The sequence below is a fragment of the Mytilus californianus genome, unplaced genomic scaffold (genome assembly GCF_021869535.1).
Source record: "Mytilus californianus isolate M0D057914Y unplaced genomic scaffold, xbMytCali1.0.p SCAF_1, whole genome shotgun sequence".
Taxonomy (NCBI): Eukaryota; Metazoa; Mollusca; class Bivalvia; order Mytilida; family Mytilidae; genus Mytilus; species Mytilus californianus.
Window position 1 is genome coordinate 57,465,360 of NW_026262581.1, and position 20,987 is coordinate 57,486,346.

Sequence of the window (20,987 nt, forward strand, 5' to 3'; positions counted from 1 at the left end):
AAAAGGGGAAAATAGAAACCAATTTACTCAAAATTTTATAAGGAATATAGAATGAGAAAGTTATAAAGTTGTAAAAAAAATATACAATGTTTTTCCCTTTCAATTCTTGCCAGAATTTACTAGTGTAATTTCCGAAAGAAAAAAAAGATTTATACTGTGTTTCTTTTTTCTGACAAATGAATTTGACATATTATCAAAAAGGTTTTATGTATTTTTATTACCTTTGTATCTTTATCAATATTTAATCTCAATTACCAGATTAAAATTTTCACACCTCTGTCACGTCACAGGTGTACTTTTACAACCATGTGTATTAACGGAACGACTGAGAGGTGTGAAAATAAAATAGATGTAAGAAAATAGTGTCATTTTTATTACAGGAACAGTTAGAACAACTTCTGTGATGTTGCTTAAATTTAACTCTAAATGGATAATCCACATGCAGGTGTTCTTTACATCCTTGTGTAATCATAAACAGTGTCAGCTAAGTTATGAAAAGTAAAATGAGAGATACAATAGTCATTTAAAAATAATAATAATAAAAATAAAATAATAATAAATTGTAAAAAGTTTATGTACAAATAGGTATAAAAAGAGCCAAATGAATAATTCCATACACTATAATTAATGCTCCGTTTTGAAGACCGTACTTAAACCTATAATCGTTCACTTTTACATTGAGATAGTAAAGCAGTTTAACTATTTTGGAATTGTTTTTACTAAAACAGGGAATTATAATATGACAAAAAAAAAACCAAAAAAACATTTATCCGATAAGGCCTTAAAAGCCATGTACGAAGTCCTGAAAATGGGAAGGATGTATCAGCTTTCTGTAAAATGTAAGCTTGATTTTTTTTACAACATTATCAAGCCCATGGGTGCGAAGTATGAGGTTTTAGTAATGATGAGATATTAGAAAAGATACATTTAAAATTCTGAAAATTACTTTTAAATCTGAAATCCTCAAACCCAAATTTATATGGTTTACGGGGAACTAGGTCGCCATCCGATCAAACATAGATATAAAAGTTCGAGCAGTATAATTTTGGGCAAATTTGATATCCGGCAAACAAGAAAAGTTTTCCTTTATATTGTATCAACTTTCTCGCCATATGAATGCTCATTATAACATGCAGACTAAATGGATTATATTTGTCAAAAAAATATTTCAAGATTGTGGTTTGTTATATATAAGGGAAACACAAAATTTCATAAATAAAGATTGGTTAAAAGCTGTTATAAAGCAAAGATTGTTAAACCAGTTTCGTCAGAATTGGAATTCGCTTATCCATAATTCATTTAAAGCTATTAACTACAAAAATATAGTGGGAATTTGAGGAATATTTCAATATTTTGGACTTGAAAGATACCGTTGATCTTTGTCTATTTCGAACGACTAATAACAAATTGGCATTGCCGATTGAAACAGGAAGGTGGCAAAACGTATTAAGAGAAAACCGTGTTTGCCATCAATATAATAATCAACCATTTGGAGACGAATATCACTATATATTTGAATGTACTTTTTTCCGATCAAAAACGTATAAAGTATTTATCCTCCTATTTTGTGCAACGACAACTGATGTCGAATACACGAAAACCAGTCCTGAAGAAGCTTTGTTCATTTATTAAAAATATTAATTCTTTTGTTTGTCCTCCTGGCTAGTGACTTTTGTAACCTCTCTCCTTGTTTTGTATATATTGTAATAGTTATTGTTGTTATCTCTGTACTTATGTCATGCATTGGCTTTATGAGAATAAAGACATATATAATAAAAAACTTAAAAACTTTATATACAAATTGTGACTTGGATGGAGAGTTGTCTCATTGGCACTCATGTCACGTCTTTTTATATATCTATTTATCAGTAAGAAAATTTGACAAAAAGAATATAGTGTAGTGCATGTTGGGAAAAGTGTCGGAAATTTCTTATTAATATAAAGTAACATAAGAAATGTATATTTGCTGTATTTTAAGAGACCGTATAGGTCTCAAGGGTGTTGAGTGGAGACGGTGTTTTAACCTTGTTTCATAACTCTTTAGTAGGGGAGTGGTAGTGAATGATATATTTTTTAACATTAATAATACTTTATTCCAAAAGCAATACAGCTTGTAGGATACATACATATACTAATAATAATGAAATAATATTGTATGCACCAATAATAGGAATGTTTACAAAATATTTTTGAGTTATTGGAGAAAGCATTATGCTTAAGCAACGAACTTTTACAACATGACAAATGATAAAAAGTAGAGAGCAATACAAAAAGACATAAAAAGAAAACAAATCAGTTCGAGTAACAATATGAGATCTGAATGACCATGCGAATTTTATGTAATTACACAATTTCTTTAAAATAATGAATGTGTTTGTTTTTAAAGTTAATCAGACGTTAACTTAAATAAATACTGTAATATAGGGACAATTCAATTTCGACAAATGCTACGACCAAATTCATCTATAGACAAGGGCATACTAATACAAAGTGATATTCGTTTTCAACCCACTGCCTTCGAGTAATTCTCTACCCACATCAGTATATCTTCCTTTTCAATTTCAGCTGTAGTGTACATTATTTTGTACTACTACGCAATTGAGGTAAAAATTGGCAATTATAACTGTTTAACAGTAATCTAAAAACTCTTGGGAACTAAATTTTAATTTTATATATATTCGTCAAAACTAAATTCTATTTTTTTTATTTTTCAATTACCTAGTACGTTTTTCGCAACTTTCTACAGATACTAACCAGCCTTATATAAACGTAACTTTAATTCTATCTTTTTTTTTTTTATAAAATCATCGATATGTACAATACTGTGTATTTCTGACTGTCGACAACACATACAATGTAGACCACTATCAAATTAAAACATTTGAAATAAAAGGTTTCAGCTATTTTTTTTAATTTTTAGGATTATCATTTATTTCAAAAACGTAAATAAATAATATAATAAAAAAAAATAGAAAGTGTTCGTTTTTTCTTCTAATTTAGCCCCTCCCATTTCATATTATGCAGTTATCAGTGATTGGTCTACCAATTAGAATGACCATACCTGATTAATTACCAACCCTAATTGGTCAATCACATGATTGGCTAATTAATTTCTCATTTTAAGACTTGTTTCCCCTGTCAGAGTTCATATCTACGCACCTTTCATTCGAACTCTTAAAGTGAATTAATCTTAACGCAAAGTATGGCTTCGGGCAGTAGCAAAGCCCTTTTTTGGTGGTTCACTAGTGATTCAGAAAACAACACACTGATGTTTGCCTGCACCAACAAACCTGGTCTGTTCCCCGTACTTGAAGTTTCCTTAGGTGAAGTGACAACAATAGACGTGAAGATTTCAACTGATGAAGACGAGGTAAGTACTTTCACCTTTAAGATCTTTATTTCAGCTGCTTGATTTAATTTGAAATAAAGAAAGTTAAAATTGTCAAAGTTAGAACGGTTAATGAATCACTTTAAGAATTTACGTTCGAATTTAAGGCCCATGTATAAGTTTGGGATATACTGGCTCACTTCTCAACGTTAGACCAGAGACATAAATAATACAATTATATTATATGTCTATGGTTAGACTTACTACGTTAATTATAGGAGTGAGTCGCTATTTTCAGTAAATTTGTAAATGTGATAAAATCGAGAAATTAAGATGAAATATATTTTTTTTCTATAAAAATAGCGTAATCTTAAAAGGTATAGATATATTTATTATTGTTTGTCCTGTGAGAGGCTGAGGGGAGGATGAATCTCTTTTTTAAGGGTCACACTGTAAGGTGTCATAAACACATTTCCATCGAGAGTATTATGTATAAGTAAAATGGGTTATAAACTTTTCACGTCTAAATAAAATGTCACCAATTGAAATCATTGTACATGTCTTATATAAGTGTATGATTCTGCTATGAAATATACGATTTATATGTCATAATGATTTATATCTGTGGGTCATGATTTTCGCAAAACTTTGAAAATGAGTTTTTTTAAACCCAAACCTCAAAATGTCTTTGGGGAAGTTTAATTTCAGGTTGGTTATATGGGAGGACAGTTCGTTTCAGTTTCCATGCTATAGATCTTAGCCTTTTAATTTTGTAGTGCATGAATGTTTATTGTAATAACTGATTAATAATCCGGAACCTCTTGGCATTTCCCACCAGATTCTAAAATTATTTATTTACATTGACTGGTTTCTCTCGTGTCGATAATTTCTGCATATCACATGCATTACTTATATCCAATTAAGGTGCCCAGATTTATGTTTAAAAAGCCGCCATAAGTTTTTCCATGCTAGAGCCTAGCTGCGTAAATTGTCAGAAAAAGTATATCATAAGGACTTATGAGCTACGATTCTGCAGCTATCTAAACTAAAGCAGATCCTATGCATGCGTGTCTTTTTTTCTAAAAAAATATTCTGATCCCCAATTTGATGAAAAAAAATATTCTGGTCAAGCAGTTCATAATTCATTTGACAGAAATAATTTGTTCTGAATGCAAATTTCCACCAAACTTGATTAGTGTTACATTTTGAAAAAATAACCAATTGATCGTGTCGAAAACTAGATAAATTTGTTCGCGCTTTGCATGAAAAAAAATTACTAAGAAAAAAAAACATACCCCCCCCGGCCTCCCCACCACCTTGTAGTTAAATGCTTGCTCACTTAGGTTAAGTCTTTGCCAATGGACACCAAATTACTGAAACATGGGCATTAGCTACGAGATATGAAGGAAAATAGAATATGATTTTGTTCAATCATAATAAAAATGAAATAATGAAATAATATTTCGCTTTAATCATCTAATTTGGTTAGATTTTGTCAAAATAAGCAAAGAAACATCATTGTTGAATTATTCACTTGCTAACTTGACATTAGCTAGAGATTGGTTACACATGCATTAGTCGGGTTCAGCCATTAAAAGGAAAAGAATGTCAACACTGAAAGTGAAACAAAGATAAACTATTTCATTGACTGATTCGATCCACAAAAAATCATTCTTATACAGGTAAAAACGATAATTAACTTTTTTTCAACCTATGAAATGAAATGAAATCAAACCTAAATTCCAATTGCATGAGGTCACTATCTGTTTATATTTATGTTTATGTTTATATCAGGTTAAATGACCATCGGCAGTCTTCAGAGGTCATCTTGATAGTTGATAAGAGGGCGTCTAGACTAAAATACACAAGAAATTCTAATATAATATATTTTGGAGCACACTTTTTTAACTGTTTATTTCAGACTTATTGTAATTTTGATATATATACATGCATCATGTGTATAGGTTTTAGTATTTTATAAACCAAATATGAGAATTTGAGTCAAATCAGTCAACATGAATTTGACAGCTAATATGCCCCTTTCAGTGATGAACATTTCTGAGGTGGGGGCCTGGCAAATTTGAAGAGGTCAGAATATTTATTTCAAAATTAACCAATACACATTTTCAAACATCCTGGCACTTTAAATTTTTGAATTTAAGGTGAGATTCTCTGTGGGAACTTACAAAATAAAAAGTAAGGTGGCCAGATTATTTATTTTCACTCTGATCATAATCAAGGCCAGAATATTTATTTTTTTGTTGATCTACAAACGCACCAAAACTGCCCCCACCCCTTTTTCAGAATAAATTTATCGCCTTAACTTATTGTATTTTATGTGATACACACAACATATTTTTAGGATGCACATATAACTGCAAACAAAAAGAGCAGTCAAATTGAAGCCTATATATAAATTTTTTGATATGAAAGTATGGAATGGTAAAATTTCCAGCAAATGTAGCAATCTTATTGATGTTGAAGATTTCAGAAATAAACTTTTATTTTTTCAGGTCAAAAGGAAGGGGTGTAATCTATTGGCCCTCAAAATTACCCCTGACAAAAAAATTGCTCTTTTCAAATTTTGCATACTGAATGATCTATCACTATTGGAAGATTAAAGAGAGCCAAAAATATCTTAAACATATTAAATATTTTGGGCCAGAATATTTATTTTCATATGCGAAGTAAAAGCTAGATTATTTATTTTCACCTATAAAATCAAACATCTAAATGGGGGCCAGAATTTTTATTTCCATATTCTACCATATTCCCCAAAAATAAACTGACCTGGCCATTTAAAATAGACCGGGTTAGGGGAATCAACAATATTTTTTCCTGGCCTAAGTAACCTACTTCACATAAGTTCAGGATTCCAAAGTTTTAATAGCATTGAAAGCAACTTGCATTTTTATAACTTCCAGGGTTAGGTCACTTACACAAAATGTATTAATTTACTATGGTTTTAAAAATTAGATCATCTCTCTTTAATCTCACATTTTTTTGCTATAAAAAAATCATATCAATGAACTATCCATACATTAAAAAAAGGATGGACTCTTACTGAATCATGTCAATATTAGATGTTATGTTGAAATCTTTTTAAATGGCAAATTTAAGGTTTAGCAAGTTATGATCATAATATTAAGGTTTTGTGAAATTTTAAAATGCAATCATACACGACTTTATTTCAATTTGGTCTGAGTCCTCTACTCAGGTGAATTGATATGAGTTCCCCCCCTCCCCAGATATTCAAATAAGTTGATTTGAGATTTCATTGAAATTGAAACAAGGTCAAAGTTAAATTTGATATTCTTTATTTTAAGCCCACCTGGCCCGAAGGGCCAAGTGAGCTTTTCTCATCACTTGGCGTCCGTCGTCGTTAGCTTTTTACAAAAATCTTCTCCTCTGAAACCACTGGGCCAAATTTAACCAAACTTGGCCACAATCATCATTAGGGTATCTAGTTTAAAAAATGTGTCCAATGACCCCGCCAACCAACCAAGATGGCCGCCATGGCTAAAAATAGAACATAAGGGTAAAATGTAGATTTTGGCTTATATCTCTGAAACCAAAGCATTTAGAGTAAATCTGACATAGGGTAAAACTGATTATCAGGTCAAGATCTATCTTCACTGAAATTTTCAGACAAATCTGACAACCTGTTGTTGGGTTGCTGCCCCTGAATTGGAAATTTTAAGGAAATTTTGCAGTTTTTGGTTATTATCTTGAATATTATTAAAGATAGAGATAAACTGTAAACAGCAATAATGTTCAGCAAAGTAAGTTCTACAAATAAGTTGTCATGACCAAAATTGTCAGTCGACCCCTTAAGAAGTTATTGTCAAGTCAATTTTTAACAATTTTTCGTAAATTTTTGTAATCTTTTACAAAAATCTTCTTCTCTGAAACTACTGAGACAAATTTAACCATACTTGGCCATAATCATTATTAGGGTATCTAGTTAAAAAAATGTGTCCGATGACCACGCCTTCTAACCATCATGGCCGACTTGGTTAAAATTAGAACATAGGGGTAAAATGCAGTTTTTGGTTTATATCTCTGAAACTAAAGTATTTAGAGCAAATCTGACAGGTGGCAAAAATGTTCATCAGATGTAGATTTATCTGCCCTGAAATTTTCAGACGAATCCGACAACCCGTTGTTGGGTTGCTGCCCCTGAGTTAGTAATTTTACAAAATTTTGCAGTTTTTTGTTATTATCGTAGATATCATTATAATATCTAATATCTAATACTATTAATTATAATTTTAACCTTATTTTACATGATTTCCAAAGCATCAGTAAATACAGGTGAGCGACACAGGCTCTTGAGAGCCTCTAGTTTAATGTTGCTATTGGTACAAGGTATTTTAGTCATTAGTGTATTGAGTCTTGCTCCACTCTTGTTACATGCTTATTAAGACAAGTTGAGAACATTTTTTTATTATTTTTTTTTATCTTCAGGCAGAAGAAGAGATATTGGCAGGCCTCCCCCTGCACAGATACAAAGCTGTAGATAAAACCTTCACAACTTTGGAAAACAGGAAATCAAGATCCAACTTTCTAACAGACCTTCAGGATACACTTGACAGTCTTCAACTTCAGTTTGCAAGAATAGAAGGTATTACATTTATTGATTAAATAAATAAAATTGTTCTCTAATACAATTGATTTATATAAATTTCATTGTTGTTTTTGACAAATATATATGAAGACACAAATTTTTGTTTATTATACCCCATGCAACGGGTTTATGTTTTTGACCCGTCTGTCCGTCTGTCTGTCTGTCTGTCCTGTTTCTTGTCATCTCAAGTCCTCTCAAACCACACAACGGAATTACACGAAACCTTTTTAGATAATAAGGACATACTATGTAGTTGTGCATATCGACAGGAAATTGTGATTCAATTTTTTTTCTAGGAGTTGCGCCCCTTTGAACTTATTTACTTTAATGTACTACTGCAACAGTTTGTCATTGCAACTCCTCTGATACCACACAACAGAATTTCATGAAACTTTTTTAGATAACAAGGACATACTATGTAGATGTGCATATCAACAGGAAATTACGGTTCAATTTTTTTTCTAGGAGTTACGCCCCTTTGAACTTATTTGCTTCAATGTACTACTGCAACAGTTTGTCATCGCAACTACTCTGATACCACACAACAGAATTTCATGAAACCTTTTTAGATAATAAGGACATACTATGTAGATGTGCATATTGACAGGAAATTATGATTCAATTTTTTTTTCTTATACTATTTTTTTTTCTTACACATTTTTTATTTCTAAAGACAATGTGGGGACGTGGGGTATGTGAGCGCGCTCACTAAGGTTCATTAATTAAAATTGTACTGGATTTGAGTAAATATACACAGCATTATAAAAAATCAGTCCTGTCCTGGTGAGTTACTGTTCTAACTTCTTTAAGCAAAGTTGACCTTGGATGAATTTGACTATGTTTTTAATATAAAAATAAGGAGATGTGATATAATGAGACAATTTCCTCATCAAGAGACTGAATGTTGTAAAGTAAGCAACTATAGGTCACTGTACGGCCTTCAAAGATGAGTAATACCCACATCCCATAACAATTACGTTTTTAATAATAAATCAGTACACATCCAATGGATTTATTAGTATAAAAAAGACATCATAAACATGATAAACCGTCAGAAAAAAATATTATCTTGTGCAATGCCAAAATATATTTAGTTTTAGAAATGAAAGAATTCTGATTTCTTATGGTTATATAGCTTCTTATGTTTCTACATCTTTATACATGTCAGGATTTTGAAAGTAAAGGGTTTGAGCGTTCCTGATGATGATAAATCTCTGTTTAACACTGTGACTTAGATATAATAATTAAAACAGATACATTGCTATTATGATAAACAGATCATGGAACTTGTAAATATATGTGTTTCTTAATTACAGCTTAAGTTACTTAATCATTTAACATGTTTAATGTAAAAAAAAGTCAATTGATTGAAAATTTGGAATTTATTATTTTTGAAAATTTTAGAGGAAATACCAGCAGCCAAAAGTAAGCCAACACAAAAGACAAAGACAAAATTTGTCCATAAGAGTCTGCATGAAGAACTCAGGGTGAGTACTAGATTCTTAATTTTATCACATCTGATAAATGGTGTATACAGATTGAGTACACACAAGGTGATTCAGTATACATGGTATAGAAAACCCCATGTAGTCTCATTTCTCAAATGGTGTGCCTCTTTGTGAAAACAATATATATTATACATGTTATATGATTTATTTTATGAACTTTTATTCAATCTTCAATATTTTTTACTTGTATCATGTACTGTCATGAAAATGTATAGCATGTACTTAAAAACCTGTTTTATTTTATTTTGGCAGTCTTGATTCCTTATTATGATTTATATTCAAGCAGACAAAATCATTTGATTAGTAATATTTGGTGCAGTTCAAATTTTCAAAGTCTAAAATTGTAAAAGGTTTTGAAATGAAATTTTTGTTTTGAAAATTCTTTTGGTTTCACTTACACTAACAGCCTTGACCATTTATTGACCACATGATGCTAATTGAATATAAAAGGGTATTTATGCATGATATATGCCCAAATTGATTTTTCAAAATGTAATACAATGGTCTAGGTCAATAAATTATGGATTGAAATTGAATACATAAAAGGTCATTCTGGACAGTTGTAATTTTAAAACTGTTATTGTAATTGCCCTTTTAAAGTGTGCCATGGTACATAGTCTGCATCCCCTTTTTTCGCTACAGTGGATTCAAATTGTGTGTGATTGTTGTGATTTTTTCTTGGAAAACCCTTTCCATCATCAGGTAGAAGTTGAAAATACTTGTCAATGAAAAGGATTCAAGTAAAAACTTAAATAGATCTTAAATGAGTTTATGTCCTTCAAAATTAATTGAAAGTTGTGTTTTTATTGGATTTTTATATTAAATTTGCATTTTGATAGGGATAATGTAAATTATTAGTTCAATTACAAATTTGAATGTTACATAAGATAAAATATCAAAATTAAGTTTTCTCTTTATTTCTCAAAACTAGGCCCGTCGCCAGCAATTTTAATTTCGGAGTTAAAAACGTGGATAATACCAGCCTGAATTTGAAAGTTAACAATTAAACAATGAGTTTATTGCCCTAAATATGAAGGTATGATATGCATTTGTGTAGTAATGTAGTACAAATTTCTGAATGTATATTTGTAGATCATGAGAGAGGCCCACCCAGACTCAGGGGCAGCACCAAGACAAACTTTTTTAAACACCTCTAACAGACTGTGGAGAAAGAAGGTGATGCCTCTTTTAGGCTTCAACCCAGCAAAACATGTAAGTTTGAAATTCATATATCAGGATAACAGCCAGCTTATTTATTCTTGCAGGCCCTCTATTTTCGACTAATCAGTAGAAAATAATTGAAAATTAAATTGTTCCCAACATGTCAAACATAGATCAAAACTATGATACCAAAAAATCATGAAACGAATTTGGTGCAAAATTGTCCAGAAAAGACTAAATGCTTAATAGAGTATCACTTTTAAATAAGTTGGGTTTAATACAGTACACACATTTGGAAAATAATATGTACATGATGTATACATTTAAAAAAGAAGATGTGGTATGATCATGATGATTACCAATGAGACATCTCTTCACATCAGACCAAATGACACAGAAAATAACAACTATTGGTCACTGTACGGCCTTCAACATTGAGCAAAGCCCACACATGCCTAGTCAGCTATAAAAGGTTCGGAGTTGTGCAACTTTCAACAAAAGCTTTATTATGTAAAATCGACAAAAGTCAAACTCACAACATACCAGAATGCAATGTGTCTAAATACATGTTTTTTTATAATCAATATATAGAAATGTAGGATAATGGTTTATTAAAATGGCAAACACATTCAACTTATAGTTCAAATATTAATGTGATGTTATATTGGACAAAAAATGTATTGAGATTGATATAATTTTAATCTTATAGTTGCATTTCTGATGACATGAAAATGGCAATTATGTCTTATAATTTTGTCACACAAATACGATAACTTTTTCGGCAGTTCTCATGATTGAAAAAAAATGTTTGTGTATAAGAACATGATCTTTTTACTGTTTTGAATGAAAATAGAACATCTCTCAGGACTGTGTAGATACTAAATGTAATGAAATATTGTTGAAATGTAACACATTTAATTCCAGGAAGGTACTTTTGGTGGTTCATTCAAGGAACAGATTTACCTGTCAACCCTTCCAGAGTGCTGTTTTGACCTGGTTATAGATGTAATCAACTCCCATGATGCTGGGTTACTGCACCAATCAAATAGGAAGGAAACTACCATTAAACCAGGACTTTTTAAACATCTTGTTGGTGTCAAATCAGAAGTAGTAGTGCACAGACATCTAAGTCAACTGAATAGCGGACTGATCAATCTGCCAGAGTTTCGTCAACAGACCAAAGATATAAAGGTAACTTATAAGTAAAAGGAAATAACAAAGAAAAATGATTAAAGAACAGCAGCATTCTGTTTTTGTTAAATATGGTGTATTTCTGTTGATTTATATCTTAAATATCGAAAATCATATATTCCCCTGTTATCATAACTATAATGATAACAAATGGTGTATATTTCCTTTTATCATATTTTTGTAGTTACAAGCATCAAGTAATCTTTTTGTGAAGCAAAGTCAATATTGTTTTTATATCTTAACATTATATAAAATGACAAATTGACAGTAACAAATTGAAAAAATGTTATAATTATTACAGCGTTAGTTTTATGAAAAGTTATCATTTTACAAACAAGTGATCCAGTGCCAATGAAACACAAATAACAGGTTGTTGTAACCTATTTAAGTTGGAGAAGATGTAGTATCAATCAGTAATTTTGAAAATAAAAGAATTGAGGAAATTTTTGAAATTAAAAAAACACCTTTAGTTCTATACACTGTCTCCATAACAGACAAGGATCAATGTCCATTTGTAAATTGTTGACTCTGGTAAAGATATTGGTTAATTAAAAAGAGCTTAACTTTCTTTTCAGTCAATATCAATTTTTTTTTGCATCTTTCAGCTTCAGCATCAGAGTCAAAACAGCACACCAAGTGGCCCAACAGTGAGACGGTTACAGGTATGATATATAAAAAGAGATGTGAAATATTTGCTTTTAGTTCAAGTCTTGTTCTGTCTAACATAGGACTAGCACATTTATTGAGATGAACAAGGTGTCTATTTTAGTCATGATATTTCTGCTTGAAATAAAATTCAAGTTATATCTTTGTTTTCATTTACATTATTATATTAGAGGTAATCGATGTTCAAATCACTAAAAGAATTCTAGCTGTAATTTATAGATGGTGTTGTACAGTCTGTTTTGAAATATATATATAGAGAGACCTGGATGTAAAGAACTTATCTGTGTTATATGTAATCTTCCATGTTTTAAATCTTTTTATTCCATTTAATCATATATCAGGTTAAAGACTTTAAATCGATTGTTATTTTCTTAAAGAATTGGCAAGAACACTGATTTATAACTTCCAATTTAAATTGCAGAAGCCCCCTTTTGTCTAACATCTTGAGTGAAAATTGTGTACTAACAGAATCAGAATTGTAAATAGTAAATAGTCTAATAATCTCTTCTTTTTTGTTGCCACATTTCCAAATCAATACTTTACATTTATTTGGAAAAGTTAAGATGTAAACAAATTCCTAATTGCAACAATTATTTGAAATATCCCCATCAACACATAACTAAATGAAACATATACATTGAATTTGTTTTTTTGTAGAATGAGATTCTTCGACTGAAGTCCCGAGTTGAAGAGTTGGAAGAGTTGGTTGAAAGAAATCAGACACCAGATCAGGTACTTTTTTTTTACTTTGTGTGCGGCAGTGGTAAGATGTCAATCAGATTGTCAGTCAATTGTCTTTCACACTTTCAAACCTGTTCATACCAAGAAAAGGACAGGAAGTTATTGAGCAACTCGATAGAGTGCTTCTAAAAATAAGAACCACACATTAGTGTTTAATTATCGATGAATCCTCTGTTAGACATAAACCAAACCAAGAAAAAAAAAACAAAACATGTAGAGGCTTACAGGCGGTCATCAACAATCAAATGTTAATATTTCAATCTACCAAGTTTTATTAAAATATATGATTACATTGGCAAGTATGTTATTTAACAATTGAACAATTGTAGCAGATCAAATACATCAGTTTGCGAATGTAGATGTATAAATACTACTCATTTACATTTTTTTTCCTGTACCAACTACAATATGAAACTGGTTTAAGGCTTTAGCAGTTTTAGCTGTTTAAAATTTAATGAACATAGACTCTTGATGAATTTAGGTTGCTTTTCCTAGATATGTATTTTCTCATATACACTGAAGTGACTTTCTATGATTTACATCACATAATAATATATATTGAAAACTCTTTAAATGTTTTTGTAGGATGTGTATGAATTTGATGACACTGACCTCTCACTCAGAGAACAAGATATGGAGGTTACAATTGAGGTAAGCTTTATTTTATCATAGGTCACCCTTAATTTTGTGAAATCATGTTAATTGTAAAAATTTTGTATGCATTTATAACAAAACGTGGTAAACTAAAAATCCAGATGTTACAATACACATTTTTATGGACAAGCACATTTTGAATTTTTATGGTGCTTACTGATTAAGCGTAAAAGACAATCACCCTTGATTTAATAAAAAACTCAATGCATGTGTTATGCTGAACCATTATAATGACCCATAAAGCCATTAAGAGTTTGATGTTCTTTAAATATTTTTTTTCTTCAAATTTTTACTTCAGATTTTTCAGAAATCGAGATATCATAAAAAAATATAAGTGAAATTTAAATGTCACACCGATACCCTCATCCATTTGATTGTAAGCCAACAACTGATATGACAATATAATACTATTCTAATGAGAAGTTTTCAATTTTTGTTATATGATCTTTTATGAAAGAATTTTTTTTATCTTTTAGAATGAAGAGTTGGATGTCATTCCTGATACACCAACAGGTTCACAAGTTAGAACCATTCCAGAAACACCATCCACTTCCAAGGTAAATTATCTGATTAAGATGCCAGTAGATAAAAGTTAATGATACATTTAAAATGTGTTAGCTATGGTGCCTTAATTATCTTCTTGTATCACTAAAAAATTGAGCTTTTTTATGAATTTGGTTTTCAGTTCTAGCTACCTAATCATTAAATGCATATTAACAACTGAAAGAAAAGACATTGTGCTTTCATTGGTGTAAAATAGTTTTTTAAACAATTTATTCTGTACAATAAAAGTCAGATTTATAGTTTAACATATCTGAATTTGGTTTATTCATGTAAAACATCATTATTATGCACCTTTTTATTGCCAGAACAATATTTTGTTCAACCTGGCAATTTGAATCTTGATCCAGTTTCAGACAGAAGTATAAACTTTTGACATATTGAAGTCAATTAACATCCTTAACATAATTGATTGTTAAATGGGACATTTATTTTAGGCAACCAGTAGCAGAAAAAGAAACAAAGAAGGAGAGCTTCTAAACATCCTTGACAGACTCCGTGAGGTATGAATGCATGGTTTTAGTTATTTAAGCCAAGTGGATCGTAATTTTTCTTATTTCAAGCAAGTTGATAATTGCAAGCTTTTATTAAAAAGTTCATTGATTATTTACTACATTCTAAAATACACAATTTTAAGATGACCCATATTAATCTATATGCAAACATATAAATAGCAATCAACCTTTGTGCATCTATTAGATATATGTGTAATTTGTTGAGTATAAGAAAAGTCTTAATTTAAGAAATGTGGATCGTAAACAAAGTTTAAAAAAAGATGTACTGATACCAAAAAGATAAGTTTGAAATTCATTTTATTTTTTTTATACTCAATCATATGGAAATAAGCAAATATCTATTTGCAAAATCATCACATATTTTGTACAAGTTAGTCAGATGACAATTACAAGATATCATATTGACTTTCTCTTTTACTTCTATAATAATCATCAACCGACTTTTAACATGTTTAATATGATACTGTTATGCCATATTTTTATGTTTGTATTTGTTTTATTTTAAAAGCGTGCAGAAAAAACACAAGAAGATGACCAGACAGAAGAGATTCATGTAATATATATTTTTTTTTAAATTAATTTTCTCATCGTTTATAAGAATAAGAAAATGTGGTATGATTGCCAATGAGACAACTGTCTACCAGAGACCAAATTACCTAGATTTTAACATTGATAGGTCACCATATGTTTTTCAACATTGTCTATAGACAGTTTTGTCTATTAGCTCAATTTGGTTTAAAAGAAAAAAAAATAATTGTGAGGTAATCTATGGTAAGACATCTTGTCAATAACATAACTAAAATTTAGTTATTATTTATGAAGTATGAAACCTTATCGGGAAATAAAATTATCATCTTGCAGCTAATGGCCTGTAACTTGTATGGATTATTTCAACCAGAGATATTTTTTTCCCAATTATTTATTGCAGTCTTAAACAAATAATGCAGCAAAAATGGTTGTTTGTCAATTTAGTATTAAAAAAATACTTCTTAAACTATTTTTAGCCTAACAATGTCCAGCATTTACACTTGCTAACATATCGAGACAGATTAGCTGAGAGTTGTCTAACTCTGATCTCAGTTTAAAATACACATTTGTATGGGTTCTGCTGTGTGTAATTTACACATTATTTAGACACAACAAAACTTCTGTGCTGTCTTCCACAAATATGAGAAATTAATAAACTATTAATATGCATTTTACCTTCAAAATTACTGCATTACTTTTCTATTCTTTTTAACAGTATTTGTTTGTGAAAATATTTAAAATAAATTCTATATTTTAGGTCTTTACTAAAGGTGAAAAGGTGTCTGCCTACTATTCCAATGATAAGAAATGGTACGATGCTGTTATTACTGCAGTTTTAAAAGACGGTTAGTTATTATTTTTCATAATTATAAGTTATACCATTGAAAAATAAATTGTGGTATGAATACAAGTAACGAAATGCATGCAGTCAGCAAATCATCATTTTTTTTATAATTTGGGATATTGTCAAAATCTGTTGATGGATTGATTTTTATTAATGTTAATGTCCATTTGCAAATACTTCATGCATATTGAATAGAACTGATGTTTACTCAAAAAATTATAGTAACTGCTTGAACTATTCGTGCATTTCCACTTAAAATAAAATTCATGCATGAACTGGTTCATACTATGAAAAACAATTATGTAAATTGTAATGAATTTTCAAATATTTAATTTTTTTGTGTAACTGAAGAAGAGCCTTTGTAGCATATGTATCACAGAAGTTCTCTAATTATACATTAGATTTTAAAAAAAAAGTGCTAAAACATTTTCATAATAGACATTGTATAAACAAATAACCTCAAAAAGAGAAACCTTAAGCAGTTCTGGGCAGGACAGAGGATTCCATGCTTTTTACATACCCCATTTGCCAAGAAGAATACAAATGGATGAAATCATTACTCCTCTCATATAATATTCTGTATCAAAAGCTGCATCAGTTTTCAATTAATAATCTGCACACCTTGAAAACTTGATTTTCATATAGATATGTCCTTTTAAATTCAAACATGAATACTTCTAAAACAATATTTAGTTGTTATCTGTTTAAATTTAAATATGCTCTTTTCTTATTTTACAGGCTATCGCATCAAATATGTGTTAGATGGGTTTAGAGAAGTGATTAAAGATACTGCATTGTTGAAGAAAATGTGATTTAAAGAACTATGACAAAAGACAGTGTATAAGAACTTATGTTAGAATGATGTTTTTATTATTCATAGTGACAAACAAATATTTTGCTCTGTTTTGAAAGAGAACAATTTATTTATTTATTTATTGCAAAGTTTAAACTTAACTTTTCTGTTATGTATTTGTGCTTTACCATTCAGCTATCTCGATGGTTCTTAATGTGATTTAAAGAACTGTGACAAAAGACAGTGTATAAGAACTTATGTTAGAATGATGTTTTATTATTCATAGTGACAAACAAATGTTTTGATCTGTTTTTAAAGAGAGTAATTTATTTATTTATTTATTTATTAAAAAGTTTAAACTTAACTTTCTTATGTGTATTTGTGCATCACCATACAGCTACCTCGTTGGTTCTTAAAGTTATAATACCTGCACTCTAGGAGTGAGCGCTATCCAATCTTTGTGCTTATTTGCGTGTCTGTCTGACCAAGTAGTCCAACAGATATTTCTCAGAACATGCATAACAAAATGACTTAATATTTGGTTTGCTGCTTCTTAGGGATGAGTTAACCGTATTTTACTTATAAATGGACTTACTTTTTCTGCCAGTGAACATTACATTCACTCTGTGGTTAAAGTTTTAAAAATTTTAATGACTTTCTTAAACTATCCTGGATTTGTACCAAACTTGGACAGAAGCTTGTTTATGTTCAAAAGCTAGTATCTACAAGGAAATTTTGTAAAAATTTATTTCCTGTTTATCCGTATATTACCTTTAAATGGACTTCTTTATTCTTCCTGTTAACATAACATACAGTCTGCAGTTAAAAGTTTTTAAAAAATTTATAAGATTCATAAACCATCCTGGATTTTTACCAAACTTGGACAGAAGCTTCTAACAATCAAAAGATAGTATCTAGAGGAAAATATTTAATAATTTTTTCCCCATAGACAACAGCAAAAGTAGGAGAGACACTGGGTTCCGCAGAACCCTTTCAAATTTTTTCTCCCATAGGATCTTCTTCCTTTGGTTTTTTTTAATCTCCCATAGGATTTTTATCCTCCCTTAGGAATTTTTTTTCTCCCTTAGGAATTTTTTTTCTCCCATAGGATTTTTTTTTCCCTTAGGACTTTTTTTTCTCCCTCAGGAAATTTTATTTTCCCTTAGGATTTTTATTCTCCCTTATAATTTTCATTTCTCCCATAGGATTTTTTTTTCCCTTAGGACTTTTTTTTCTCCCACAGGATATTTTTTCTATTAAAAAATCCCTTAGGATTTTTGTTAATCCTTTAGGAAATTTTTTATCCTACAGGATTGTTTTACAAGTCAAAATATCCTATAGGAAAAAAAATATCCTGTAGGATATGCTTTTTTTTTTCCTAAGGGATTCTTTTACTCCTAAGGGAGAAAATTTATCCTACAGGATATTTTTATATTCCTAAGGGATTATAAATCCCATAGGATTTTAAAATCCTGTAGGATATTAAAAATATCCTACGGGATTATGACTTTTTCCTATAGGATTTCTAAAAATCCTGTAGGATTTTTAAAAATCCTATGGGAAAAAAAAATATCCTATAGGATATTGACACTGATTTCACTCGTAATGCCGAACGGGGCGAGCCATATCAAAATTTTTTTTTTAATTGTTTTACCTATAGGCATAGGTATATTATTGCCAAGTTTGATAATTCTACCTTAAAAAAAATGTGGTTCCAATTTGCACTCACGAGAAGTGCAAATTAATCCGAGAACATGTTCATTGCTTAATCGCCAAACGATAAAAGTAAATACAAAATGAGCTGTAATCTCATAAAGAGCAATACTTTTTAGTTTAAAGAATTATTGACTAAAAGTTCAAGAATACAATCTACGCATCCAAAATCATAAAAAAACATTATTCATCCTGACAAAACAATACTGATATATTCTAAATGATATTGTCGTATAAACAGAGATTTCAATAGGATACATGTATATGAAGTCATAAATAATTTAGAATAATTTATCTCAGACTTACGAAAACTGCATATTTTGGGAAATTAATACCGATACGATTCAGTCAATTGCACATCACCTTCAACAAATTGAAAATTAACAATAGGAAACAAAACAACACGCTATATGAACGAGTGTTTCAACATTCTAGTAAAACTGTATCGGTAAGATGTAGAAAAGTACACTACTCTTATTAGCTTTTTCAGCATTTCTAGAAGAATGGTATTAAAATTCATGTTTTTAAAGTTTTGCAAAAGACTATTTTTCATAAAGATAGCTAATAAAATCAGACATAAGAGAGCCCCAATCTTTGCCCATTTGAATTCCTTCGGGTGTGCAATGAACTTTATAATTAATAAAGGAGGGGTATACTGGTTTACATTTGTATGTCCGTCCGTAACACATTCCTATTACATTTTCAGAGCTTCTTCATATTTAGTACCTCATATTCGAAAGCTATACCGTCTGCGAATTATTTTAAGAGTTTGTACTATATACCTGTACCAGTTTGCCACAAACATGTACATGCATGTAATTGACACTGATGCATACATCAGAAATTGCTGCTGGATTTTTTTTCTCACCAACTTCAAATCCGATATCTTGCAAAAACTTTAATAATGGCATACCAAACAGTGTGCTAATCTACTATATATGCATATGCTTTTCCTTTCACTCAAAAGCAAGAGCGGGGATTTGATTAGTTAGCAGAACTTATATATAACATCTTGTTTTTCCTTTTCCCTTTTTAACCTCTTATTGTGACTAGTTCAAACTATATATTTTAAGGAGGATTTTCTTGTACTACGTTGGCAAAAAAATATTGAAATGTGACCTAAAGCAAAATATTAAATGTTTATTAATCACAGAGTAGGAAAAAACAGACACCTCAAGGTGATAAAGGTGTCAAAAGTTCACATAAACACCAGAAGGTAAATAGCCATATGATAGAATCGAAAAGCAGTAAACTATAGCGTTATAAATAGGAGGCGAAAGATAACAAAGGGATAATCAAACTCATAAGTCGAAAACGAACTGGCAATGCCATGGCAAAAACAAAACAACGAAAAGACAAACAACAGCATACAAAACACAATATAATTGGTGGCTTTGATGCATTCTTTCGGTCACTATTTATAGATATATAACATATGTTATCACTAAGCTGTCCGATTCAATAGCAATTAATGTGAATTGATACATTTGCAATCATCATTTAAAAAAAAAGTATGTTGCTTAATTATTTAGAGTCTACGAAAGAAATGTCATCTACCCCTAATCCACTAAAGGAGAAATAAACATTCAGATATGACTAGAAATTGACGAGGTCTTGACTTTCAACAGGCACAAATCAACATGTTGCAGGATTAAAGTTTAAACTTGTTTTTAACACGAACCTCTATTAACGCAATAAGTGAAATAACAAAAGTACATTGAAATCGTATAATAAAAATACACAGAAAAGTACTTTTAAATATGAAAATAAGTAGATGTTTTATGAAAGTCAATGAGACAAATATCCACCAGAGTGCAAATGACGACGATAAAAGCAATTATAGGTCACTGTATGACCTTCAACAAGGAGAAAAGCCAAAGCGGTATAGTCAGCTATAAAAGGCCCCGACATGAAACATGTGAATCAATCTAACCGAGAAAACCGAGGGCCTAATTTATACAATACAATTTACGAAAATGCTTTATTTTAAGAGAGTAGTTAGCAACAATAAAACTAACCTTCGCTGATGCCGTCAAACAATAATTCTAAGATGTGCAAATATACACTGTAATACATATTTTGTAAAATAAAATGTATCGATGATTCTCTTGACAATTATTATACGCCGTATAATAGAAAAAAACAAAGAATATGGGG

At 30.1% G+C, this 20,987-nt stretch overlaps 1 protein-coding gene across 2 annotated transcripts; it reads left to right on the top strand.

Moving 5' to 3' along the window:
- The first annotated feature begins 4,092 nt into the window (after positions 1-4,092).
- LOC127722102 (uncharacterized) lies at positions 4,093-17,481 on the top strand. 2 transcript variants are annotated; one of them, XM_052228953.1, is made up of 13 exons: positions 4,093-4,328; positions 7,796-7,952; positions 9,360-9,442; positions 10,556-10,675; positions 11,549-11,815; positions 12,421-12,477; positions 13,139-13,213; positions 13,808-13,873; positions 14,353-14,433; positions 14,875-14,940; positions 15,461-15,505; positions 16,251-16,325; positions 17,063-17,481. In XM_052228953.1, the coding sequence occupies exons 4-12, from the start codon at positions 10,559-10,561 to the stop codon at positions 16,317-16,319; spliced, it is 843 nt and encodes a 280-aa protein (XP_052084913.1). In that variant the 5' UTR covers positions 4,093-4,328; positions 7,796-7,952; positions 9,360-9,442; positions 10,556-10,558; the 3' UTR covers positions 16,320-16,325; positions 17,063-17,481. The 2 variants fall into 2 exon arrangements, with proteins under 2 accessions (XP_052084913.1, XP_052084908.1); XM_052228948.1 differs by having other exon boundaries at positions 4,095-4,328; positions 16,238-16,325.
- Positions 17,482-20,987: the final 3,506 nt, after the last annotated feature.

Coding starts and splice junctions, on each gene's coding strand:
- LOC127722102 (XM_052228948.1), top strand. CDS start 10,559: ATGAGAGAGGCCCACCCAGACTCAGGGGCAGCACCAAGACAAACTTTT. Junction 13,214..13,807: donor GAAATCAGACACCAGATCAG/GTACTTTTTTTT, acceptor ATGTTTTTGTAG/GATGTGTATGAATTTGATGA. Junction 14,434..14,874: donor AAACACCATCCACTTCCAAG/GTAAATTATCTG, acceptor CATTTATTTTAG/GCAACCAGTAGCAGAAAAAG.